Source organism: Macaca thibetana, chromosome 6 (assembly GCF_024542745.1).
Source record: "Macaca thibetana thibetana isolate TM-01 chromosome 6, ASM2454274v1, whole genome shotgun sequence".
NCBI lineage: Eukaryota > Metazoa > Chordata > Mammalia > Primates > Cercopithecidae > Macaca > Macaca thibetana.
Genome location: NC_065583.1, coordinates 70,150,337 through 70,162,650, shown reverse-complemented (window position 1 = coordinate 70,162,650; position 12,314 = coordinate 70,150,337). Strand labels below are relative to the sequence as shown.

The window sequence follows — 12,314 nt, the reverse complement described above, 5'->3', positions numbered from 1 at the left end:
TATCATCAACTGGGGAATGAACAACCATTCAACTATGAAAAGGAATGTTCCTTTGATACACACCTTAACATGGATGAACTTTAAAAAGTTTATGCTAAGAGAATAAAGCCAGACATGAAAGACTATATATACTATGACTCTGACTTTATAAGGAACTTCAAGAAGGGGAAAATATATAGACAGAAGCAAAGCAGTGGTTTCCTAGGGCTGGAAATAGAAGTGTGGTGGGGTATAAGACATTTAGGTAGTTCAGTCTTAATAGCTTCTATTTTTCCAGTATTGTTAAAGAAGGGAAATTGATCTCCTAATACTAACTGGTAAAGAATGGAATAGGGCACTTGAAGAAGGAACTGTGAAGATCTTTAGAGAGATTGGGAGAACAGACGAGGGCAAGAATAAGGGCTTTTGAGGAGCACTGAAGGTCTGCCAATGCTGAAGGCTATGCATGTTTGGAGACTCTGGTATGCAGCATTATATATTACTGGCTTACCCCTCCATATCATTCCTGGAGTTTTGGACAGAACCTCTTTTTCTCTTGGCTTTCATCCAGCTTTTCAGCCATCTCCCTCTTGATCTCTTTCCTGAGTTCCTCTTGCCTTCCCCACCTCTTAAGTTCCCTTTAAACTTCTCCTACATTCTTGGTAGATGAATTTGACACTCACCTGTAGCTTGAGCCACACTGGTGGCTACAGTCTCAGCAAAGATGAAAACTGTATTTTCAGCAGTCTACTAGGCTTCTCACTAAGTCCCATTAGCACCTCTAAATCAAATGAACTCAGCATCCCTCTCTCAATCTCACTCCCCTTCCCTGTGACCTGATTCACCAACTAAACTAATCTACATGAATTTCTCCCTTTTGCTTTAGATTCTCCTTCTCTCTTCCCTATAATTCTTCCTCTAAGCAGCTTTGAAATCTGTTCCCTTTTCCCTTTCCCAGTGTTTCTGCCCTGTTGCGCCTTTGCATTATTTCCCATTGCAGTAGATTCCTAGAGAGTATTACTTTCACTCCTTTTCATCCATCTGTGTTTAAGCATAGATCTGATCAGGTCAGCCCAGGAAGCTACTTTCACTTAAAGTCAATACTTTTAAACTTGACAAAAAAGCCCACTCACAATCTGGCCCCACCTTACCATGCTGGCTGTACCACCCACTTTGTTCTCTTCCCACCAATCTATTAACCACTGTATATTGTCTCCATCCTCAAAGAGCTCATAGTCTAAAGAGGGAAAGTAAAAATGTGACATGGACTCTAATATTTTTTAAGCATCACCTTCCAAGTAAAGCATATTAGGGATTATAATGACCACAACATCACAATTTTTTAAATGAGGGCTAGGAAATAAAAAGAAATAAAAATAAGAATCAGGACATAAAAGAGAGATCATCACATGTTTTGTGTTTGTTAGAGATTGGCCCCTTTTTCAGCTCTAAGTATTCATGTGGGGATGATAAGTGCTATAATTAGGGCATAAACACAGTGTGTAGAGCACAAAACAAGGGGGTCGTGTAAGTCCGAAATTGCTTCAGGAAGGAGTAAAATCTTTTGAGCTGACTCTTATTTGAGAAATTGGAAATTAGCAGGCGGAGGCCAGAAGGAAGGGCCTATTGGGGCAAAATGATGTTCAAAAGCACAATCGTACACTGTTGGGTAAAATATGAGCATCTCAGTCTCGATTTTAAAAGCTGGGCTAGGTAGAAAGCAAGCAGGGGCTAGATATTTATTGAGTGAATGATTAAATAAACAGTGTGCTCCTAAGCAATATATATATATATCTTTTCTTTTTCTCTTTTTTTTTTTTTTTTTTTTTTTTTGAGACGGAGTCTCGCTCTGTCGCCCAGGCTGGAGTGCAGTGGCGTGATCTCGGCTCATTGCAACCTCCACCTTCCGGGTTCACTCCGTTCCCCTGCCTCAGCCTCCCGAGTAGCTGGGACTACAGGTACCCACCACCATGCGTGACTAATTTTTTATATATTTTTAGTAGAGATGGGGTTTCACCGTGTTAGCCAGGATGGTCTTGATCTCGTGATCTTGTGATCTGCCTGCCTTGGCCTCCCAAAATGCTGGAATTACAGGCGTGAGCCACCGCACCAGGCTGCAATATATGTATCTTTGAGTCAGGTCTTTTATCTATAGTATGAGGAAAGTAGACGGGGAATCTCTTAGGCCCATTCTCAGATTTGCAATTTGATTTGATCTCCTCTTTCTCTTGTCAGCAACCTGGCCAGCACCCACATTGATCCACAAATCCCTGACTTTCTTCTTAGTATTCAAATGTAACAGGTGCTAGTACTACCTTTGAAACTACATTTTTGAAAAGTATATGAACTTAACATTCTTTGGCAGGAAAGTTCTTACAGAAAGCACCAAAACAGACAACAGTGTCATCAATAAAATGAGAAGCTGTGATTGAAACTTACAAAGAAGTGGTAGATTTACGTGGAATACAGCAGTTTTCATTTTAATATTATTTTGTATGTTAACAGCGTAATGGTGTACTAGCAGCCCTTAAGTCTTGGTTCCTGAAACTTTATATTATTTGGGGCTTTTACTCTCTGTCATTTGATCCTTTAGTACACATTCTCATCAGACCAATATCTTTCTCACATAAACCTAGTCATCTACAGTTATTATGCAGCCATTTGAGAAAAAGCTGCGAGTGGTGGGCAGAGCAGCAGGGCTCCTAATCTATGTGCCAGGAAGTCTGGGGCCTCAGGATATGATCAGATTAGAGCTCTTCAGCTGCTGTGCGCGTGTTAACTGCCTGGATGGAGATGCGCTCAATTCAATTTGTGGCAATTAGTGTGACAGAAGCAAATGCACCAGAGTCATATATTACAGCAGCTCCATAGAGAGAAATAGGCATTGCCTGTATTTTTTCATCCTATAATTTTTAAATGATGGGAAGAAAAACACACCAACTGGGGAGAAGAGCGCGGGCACCAGCACAGTGAGCTGTGGATATAAAAGGCACAGTCATGGAATAAGAGAAGCTGTTGAAGCCAGAGGCTTTCAGTAGAGGAGCCTGGGGAAATGCACCACCTTCGCGCTTCCTTCCCAGATCTCCAGATGTCTGCTACGCCCCCTGGTGGCTGAGGGACCTTTAGGAACTGGGGTCTCAGGGCAGCCTTTTGGGTCAGTGTGGTGATTAGAATCCTAGAAGACATTTTGTTTTGAGCTCTGAGCCCTCTGGCCTAACCCACAATGGAAGGCTGGGAAACTGTATGGCACAGAGGCAAACCACAGGGCCCTGGGCCTGTGACAATTATCTTAAAGTGCTGGTAGCATCTTAACTGCTTATTATTTTTCAAATCACGAAACAGAGATTAGTTTACTAAATCTGAAGAGAAATACAGCAATAATTATGTTTAAATATGAAAAAACAAAAATACCAGCCAAAATTATCCCTCTATTTTTACAGCTTTAAAACCCCTACAATGATTAAATATTTCGTTGCTTCTAAAACTCAGAGTCATGAGTGTGTTTCATATAAAGCTATAAACCCTTGACTGTCTATCCATGGTTCAATTTCATTGGCAAATTTTTTGAGATGCCAGCTAAGTTGTATAAAGGAATTATTATGTGTTACTTCATGAAAGAAATACTCTATTTTAAGGAATTTAAATTACTTTGATTTTGTTTAAAATAAGTTTCTAAAAAGATTCATGTTATTCCAGCAGTATCTAAAGCTATGTAACTCTGAGTTTCTCCTAAACCCAGCAGTAATCTCTTCACTTATTGCATTGTCCTCTGGGAAGCATCCACACAGCTGTTCTTCCTCTGGAGCCGTGGCCAATGTACTTGTGAAGGGAATCACATCTGAGTCCAGTGCTTTTGTTCCCCATGATAATGAACATAGGCAAAAGTATTGTCCAAATGTCCACAATCTGAAATTTTTCTGACATCCATTCACTTTGCAATTGGTATTGATTCCATAAATATTTACTGACTATGGGCAAGTCTTGCGGCTAGGCTGTATGGGTGATCCAAGCAACAGTCTAGTGAGAAGGCTAATAATTTTACCACAGTGCCCTGCAGAAGGCTTTGGACAAACACATCTACTGATGTCATACAACTGAAATTGAGAGAAATGAATTGCAAGATTTCATTTTCCTTTGCTTGGTCACTGCATCATCACTTGTAATCATGGTTCTAAGTTGTAAACCTGCATTTATGACTCGAATTCATTGCTATTGAACTTTTTAGTCAGCCATGGATAGCCTGAATGGCAGCTCAACTTATAAAATATTTAAAATGGGATGTCTGAGTTTCAGTAACCTAACCCTGTGACAATCTGGTTAAAGAATCATCTGGGAACAAAACTCCTTTTAGCAGAAGCTGCCTGGAATAGAAGCAGCTGAAGGGTGATGGTTGGCCAAGATACAGTGTGCAGAGTTCACATTGAAATGAGGTGGGGAGGCACTTGCGTTTTGTGCCCTTGCCCCTCATATCTACTCTACGGATGCCGTTTCTCACTACAGAATTAATAAATCCCTTGGTGGTACAAACCCTACATAACATACATTACATCTATGATAATGTTTTTTGTTTGTAACTTTCTTTACTCCACCATCTGTCACCTGGGGCAAGGCCCAAATCTTATTCTGTTTGTATCCAGCAAGTACCTGGCTCACATTAGAAGTTAGGAATGTGGATGAATATCACCACCTTCTTCTTCCATACCTATCCTCACCCCCAACTGCCATTCTCCCTGCATCTGAAAAAATTTCTGTACACCTTTCATGTGTGAGTGGAGATATAGCTATTTCTGGAATCCTTTCCTTACCCTACATGGCCTCCAGAATAGATTACCTGCATTTTCTCAGAGCTCTCAGGCCATTCTTTAATACCTCTATCACATCATTTAGCACACGGTGTTGAATGTTGTCTGTCTGCTTATACCAAGAGAAATCCCATGAGTGCAGAAGCCATGTCCAGTTCACTACTGAGTGGTCAGCACATAACAGCCACTCCCTAATATTTATTGAATAAATAAATTAACAGATACGTCTGTTGAAATGCATCCTCTGATTAATTAAATGAATTATTTCACTAACTTAACATATATCGGGGAGAATTAGTAAAGTTTCCATTAACTGTTCTTCATATACCTCCTACTCCTCTCTCCCTCCACCTGAAGACAGCTCCCAAGAAAATTTACTCTTCCATCAAGCCAGGCCCTGGACATTCACTCAAGAACATATTCTGAAACATAGGCACTATCTTAGTCCTTTCGGGCTGATATAACAAAATTTCTTAGAGTGAGTGGCTTATAAACAACGGAAATTTATTTCTCACAGTTCTGGATGCTGGAAAGTCCAAGATGAAAGTGTCAGCAGATTTGATGTCTGGTGAGGGGCTGCTTTTTGATTCATAGATGGCACTTTCCAGCTGTGTCCACATATGGTGGAAGGGGCAAAGAAGCTTTCTAGGGTCTCTTTTATAAAGGCATTAATCCCATTCATGAAGGTTCCTCCTTCATGATAGAATCACCTCCCAAAGGCCCCACCTCCTAATACCATCACATTGGTGATTAGGTTTCACCGTATGAATTTGGGGGAGACATAAACATTTAGTTCACAGTAGGCACTTAACCCTGAGTTACAGCCAAATGAAAATACGGAAGATACTTAGGCTGAAGCTTGAGACTACATAATAAACCAAAATATAGAGAGGAGATTCTAGTGGGTGAAATACTGCCTTTCCGAAGAGTGCTGATGCCTCTAAGAACTGTGTCTTTAATAGACACCTAAGGGAGACAGCTCATGGTTGTGGAATTTGGCTCTGTTCAACCACAAGGGGTGCCATTTGCACGAGTAGTGCGCTCTGGAAAAGTATTGCAAAGCAGCTGTGGTAAAGCTCTAGCCTGGGTGAGTGACTATGGGGAAAATCCACACTGTTGTAGGCCAGGAGATAATTGATTTTATTCCCTTCTGGAGATAATATAAGGTTGCAAAGAAATTTAGCAGCTATTCTTCTCCATCATCTTTGTAACAACTCCCCTCTTTTAACAAAACTGGAGAAAGCCAAGCTCCTGAGGCTGTAGGTACAGGGCACGGAGGAGACACTAACTACATTTGTGCTGGATGATAGAGATACCACAAAACCCATGTTTTGAGTAAAATGCAGAGAATGATGTCATGGTAGCCAACGTCCTGAACTTACTCTGTCACAATAGTACTTCTTTTCCCCTTCCCTCATACTTAATTTCAAAATGTTCAGAAAGTATAGCCCCAGGAAGCATTTCAATTACATTTTTATAATTAGACCATTTAACCTAATCGTGAATTGGAAAATTTCATAGTTTTGTAAGTAAATATGATAAGAAAATGATACTGAAGAACCAATGAGTAGTCATTCCCTGAAAATTGTAATCTATTTTCTCTTTTCATTTGACCCCAGTGCTGGTAAAGTATCCCAAAAATAAAAAGATGATGAATTTGCCTTGCTTGCCAATGTTCTAATTAACTAAATAAGGAAAACAAGATAATTGAAATTTTTGCATCAATATTTTTTTTCTGAATTTTAATAACTATAATCATTGAGGTCTTTTCTTTTAATACATTTTTTACTTTTGACATACCTGTTTTGTTCTGCTTCTTCTCACCACCACCCCATCTCCTATTTTGGAAACATTTTATAGATTTTAAATTCAACTTTTAATACCAGCTACTTTGAGAACTTAAAACTTCTTGTCACAACATCTAAAGAAAACAGAAATCAAAGAAAAGTACTTTCTGAAAAAATGCTATTTGAGGTACTGTCTAAGAAAAGTTTCTATTTAAAATTACAAACATTGTTGAAACTATCCTTTATGTTTTGAAATGACCATATTCAAACTTTGTGCCAGCTGAAGTCATCTTATGCAAGGTGGTAATCTACAGTGCTATTAGAAATGTGTTTTCTCCTGAAATTCTGGAAAGTTAGACATAGCAACAAAGTAGTTTTTCAGTCTTCCAAAAGCTCCTCATAAGACTAGACAGCAACTAGTTCTAAAAAATCAAAAACTCAATGACAATATCTACAGCAAAACCAGGTGACAGGGTATCCACATGAAGCCTAACATACAAGTGAGTGAGGACCAGCTAATGACAACAGGAAGAGCCACGTGGAATTATCACTTGTACACGAAGAAGCAAGGGAAGCAAGAAGACACATGAGAGACCCCAAAGTAGGCAAACACTCAAGTCTCTCAAATCTTCAAGTTATTTGAAAGAAGCATAGGTCAATAAAAAAAAAAAAAAAGAAGAAGCCGAAATTGGGAGAGATTTTTACCACCCAAATTTCTGAAAAGTACAAGGGGTGCACCTGCAGTAAGGTCTAAAAAGCTAATTCATTGTCAAGGTCTTGTGAACTCCTGAAACAAAAATCTAAAGTCCCTTGGGGAAAATGTTCTACACTTAGGAAAAACTGCTGGGAAGGGTATCCAAATTAATCCGTGTAGAGACGGTAAAGGCAAAGGAATGAAGTTCCAGGGGAGGGAAGAGATCTCAGAAAGAATGAGGGCATATTTTTGAATGCTTCATGAACATAACCAGAAAGTTAAGAGCCATGAAACTAAAAAAGATATCCTGAAGTATCACTCTGTCGAAAGGTTAAGTAAACCAACTTGGCTTAAAAATGGACAGCAAGAGAAAAGTATCTCAGTTAGTTCCAATCGAGAATGATTATGGGACATGGATGGAGCTGGAGGTCAATAGAGGACAGACAATAAGGAGGAGAATAAAGTTCCTTTAGGCAGTGAAAGCATGTCAGGAAGCAACACCCACAAAAAAACATGAAAATAAGATAGTGTTACAAAATAAGCTAAAACTAAGAAAACTGTAGAAAAACAATATAAATCAAAGGTAGAAAAATTCTTACATATGTCTAATTGCACACCCCAAAGAAGAAAACCAAGGCAATGGAAGAAAACAAATATAAAACATTCTACTTCAAGAAAATATTCCTGCAATTTAAAAAGAATAATGAAAGCACTCTAAATTGAAGGATTATGCCACAAATCAAAATAACGCAACCCAGAACAACTAACATGTTTCTCATAAAACACGTCTTAAAATACTTTAAATTACAAGAAGAATTCTTTGCCCACATTCATGCAAAAAGAGCAAGTCAATTATTTGGAGAAAATCAGATTGTCATCAGATTTTTTGAAAATCACATCATGTATCAGAAGAAAATTGTCGCCTACTTAAGATAATGAGGCTCCCTTTCCTCCTATTACTTTGAAATAATATTCTTTTACTTGTTGCTAATTATACAGCAATCAAGAAGTTTATATTTTTCAAGCTGTTCTTATTTCTTCTCAATTTTTGACAGTTATATATTGTATCTGCATTGTAAGTTCATACTAGCTGGATTGCTAGTGTATTAGTCTGTTCTCACACACCCTATAAAGAACTACCTGAGACTGGGTGATTTATAAAGAAAAGAGGTTTAATTGACCCCCAGTTCCACATGGCTGCAGAGGTCTCAAGAAACTTAACTATCATGGCAGAAGGTGAAGGGGAAGCAAGGCACATCTTCCCATGGCAGAGCAGGAGAGAGACAGCACAAAGGGGGAAGTGACACACACTTAAACCATAAGATCTCATGACAAGTCACTCACAATCATGATAATGGCAAGGGAGAAATCCTCCCCCATGATCCAATCACCTCCCACCGGGCCCCTCCTCCAGTTTGACATGAGATTTGGGTGGGAACACAAATCCCAAAAATCCAAACCATATCAGCTAGTTAATGTCAGTATTGCTGAGAGTACAGAACAAACCAAAAAAGAAGAAACTAATGTTAAAAACATTAAAACAAAAATACAAACACTCCTAAATGCAAAAAAGTAAAATTAAAGAGGAAAAGCACATAAAATGGACAACATGGTAAAAACATATATAAAACATTTTTGTACATATTAATATGATAGTTTGTCTAGGAAATGGGGAATATCAACATATGTACATATATATTTATTTTTTAATTGAAGAATAAAATGTAAAATTAGAAAAATACTATCTGCCACTAAAAGTGTACTTCTAGGAGACAATGACTTAGTCTAGGTTTGAGGCAGCAAATGTACAAAATAAACCTCAGGTATTGTATTATACTGGATAGAAAAAGAACCACGAAAGACTTCAGAAGCCAACCTGCATAGCCTTCTACTCACCCGGGAAGAGCTACAGCAGATTGAAACATATAAAATATGGTTAAATCCATACTTTCAAAATGATACCAGAAAATGAACAAAAACACTAACTGGTCACTGAAAATGTTGGTGAATGAACTCATTATTTTGAAAACTGGTAAGTTAAAAAACTAATGATTTATCCCCTCTTTCCTATAAGAATTGTATTACTAGAAAATTTTTAGCTAACAAAAAAGCAATGATAGATTTTACCAACTTGAAACTGCTAATGACTTGATGGATCTAGGCATTGATAATCAATTACTGTTATCAACATGAAATGGAGCATAATTGAACATGCAACTTCTTGTGAAAATACACAATACTCCCTATAAAGTGTATTTGCTAAAAATTCAACCTGAGTCTAATCAAGACCCTAATTCTATCCATTAATAAAAAGTAGAGAGGGCAGAGAAATAGCTCCAAAGATATCAAGGCTATAGAATGAAATGTAATCCTCTAGAATCAAATGTGATTCTATCCCCTTGATGTCTTCGGAGCTATTTCTCTGCCCCCCCCCTTTTTTTAATTAATAGATAATGCTGGGTCTTGATTAGGTTCAGATTAAATAAAGAAAATGTACATATACACCATGCAATACTATGCAGCCATAAAAAGAAATGAGATCATGTCCTTTGAAGGGACATGGATGGAGCTGGAGGCCATTTTCCTTAGCAAACTAACGCTGGAACAGAAAACCAAATACCACATGTTCTCACTTACAAGTGGAAGCTAAATGATGAGAATACATGGATAGAGAGGAACAACACACATTGGGGCCTATAGGAGGGTGGAGGGTGGGAGGAAGGAGAAAGAAGATCAGGAAAACTAACTTACGGGTGCTAGGCTTAATACCTGGGTGATGAAATAACCTGTACAACAAAGCCCCATGTTTTTTTTAGAGAATCACATTGCCAGGCAGGGAGACTAAAGAACAAGTGACCAGCTTTCAAAAAAGAAACACAGCAAAAATGAAACAGAGATGGAGAAGGGATTAAAGGGAAGAATGGGGCCGGGCGCGGTGGTTCAAACCTGTAATCCGAACACTTTGGGAGGCCGAGAGAGGCGGATCACGAGGTCAGGAGATCGAGACCATCCTGGCTAACATGGTGAAACCCCCGTCTCTACTAAAAGATACAAAAAACCAGCCGGGGGTAGTGGCGGGCGCCTGTAGTCCCAGCTACTCGGGAGGCTGAGGCGGGAGAATGGCGTGAACCCAGGAGGCGGAGCTTGCAGTGAGCTGAGATCCGGCCACTGCACTCCAGCCTGGGAGACAGAGCGAGACTCCGACTTAAAAAAAAAAAAAAAAAAGGGGAAGAATGGAGGGAGAGAAAGAGGGTTGCTGGGGAAGAGAGAGAGAGGGAGAAACTACAGGTTAAAAGAGACTAAGAGGTGGCTAACATGGTGAAACCCCCGTCTCTACTAAAAAATACAAAAAATCAGCCGGGGGTAGTGGCGGGCGCCTGTAGTCCCAGCTACTCGGGAGGCTGAGGCGGGAGAATGGCGTGAACCCAGGAGGCGGAGCTTGCAGTGAGCTGAGATCCGGCCACTGCACTCCAGCCTGGGAGACAGAGCGAGACTCCGACTTAAAAAAAAAAAAAAAAAAAAAAAAAAGGGAAGAATGGAGGGAGAGAAAGAGGGTTGCTGGGGAAGAGAGAGAGAGGGAGAAACTACAGGTTAAAAGAGACTAAGAGATATACCAACCAATCAAATTTCATGGACCTTATTTGGATACTTATTCAAGCAAGTAATTTAACATGTTTCAGACAATTAGAAATTTGAAACATTGCGTATTTGATAATATTTAAAAATTATAGGTATGTGATATTGGAATTATGACTATGATTTTTAGAGGGTCCCTTATCTTTTAGAGATAACCTCCTTAACTATTTAGAAATGAAATTATATAATGTCCAATGTGTGCTTCAAAATAAGAAGGAAGGAGTGGAAGTAATTAAGCAAATAAAACTTCGTGAATTTATAGTTAAAGCTATGTGACAATTACATGGGGGTGTTTCATTGTATAATATCTACTGGCGTATGTTTAAAATGATTCGCAAAACAAAGTTTAAAACAGACAAAGTGTTTTTTCCTCAAATGCAACGGATAGTTCAAGCCAAGGAAAAATAAGAGTATTTCATTTTCCTAAGTAAACTCAAAGACTTTTAGAGTGTCAGTTTGTGGAAATCTTTCCCATGTTAGTATGGTAGCTTGTTTCAATTGTTTACGTGCACCATCTTTAACATTAATGTACTTAACTTCTTTTAATATCCACTCTTCTGAATGAATGTGCCTGAGAAGCATTTCCTTTCTTTTTGTTCCAGGATTGTGGAAAAGGGATATTACAGTGAGCGAGATGCTGCAGATGCTGTTAAACAAATCCTGGAGGCAGTCGCTGTAAGTATGAAGTAACAGCAATGGTGCAACTCTTAGTCATCTCTTCCTTTTACAGAATCATCATTTAAGAAATGCGTGTCTGTGATAAGCCATACATTTTACAGCATAAAGGTGTGAAGTATTTATTAGAAAATGTGTGGAATAAGGTGGGCATGGTGGCTCAAGCCTGTAATCTCAGCACTTTGGGAGGCTGAGGCAGGCAGATCACTTAAGGTCAGGAGTTCCAGACCAGCCTTGCCAACATAGTGAAACGCCATCTCTAATAAAAATAATAAAATTAGCTGGGTGTGGTGGTGCACACCTGTAATTCCAACTACTTTGGAGGCTGAAGCACAAGAATTGCTTGAACTCGGGAGGTGGAGGGTTGCAGTGAGCCAAGGTCACGCCACTGTACTCAAGCTTGGGCGACAGAGACACCCTGTCTAAAAAAAAAAAAAAAGGAAAGAAAAGAAAAAAGATCAGACGAAAAGAAAATGTATGGAATAAATTGATATATTCTATTGATGACTCAAAGTCTGAAAGATGCAGTCCTCTACATAATGCTGTAAGTGTGTTAAATTAATTATGAGATCAAACGAGACTTTGGTGCCTTTAGTCGTTCTTTAACTCTTTTTTTTCCCATTTCTTGAGTTTGTTTCTTCATTGCTTTTGTTTTTTAATTTGGTAGAGACGTGGAAGGAGGTTGAATGGAGCATAGAGATTATTGACTTTTCTTTCAAGAAAAGAAATGAGTTAATTAAA

At 38.8% G+C, this 12,314-nt stretch overlaps 1 protein-coding gene across 1 annotated transcript in view; it reads left to right on the top strand.

The window, feature by feature from the left end:
* Window positions 1-12,314, top strand: part of CAMK4 (calcium/calmodulin dependent protein kinase IV) — a 258,982-nt gene that overhangs the window by 155,126 nt on the left and 91,542 nt on the right. Inside the window, exon 5 of the mRNA XM_050793067.1 lies at window positions 11,501-11,573. Coding sequence (XP_050649024.1) covers window positions 11,501-11,573 — 73 coding nt within the window. The remainder of the gene's footprint in view (window positions 1-11,500; window positions 11,574-12,314) is intronic.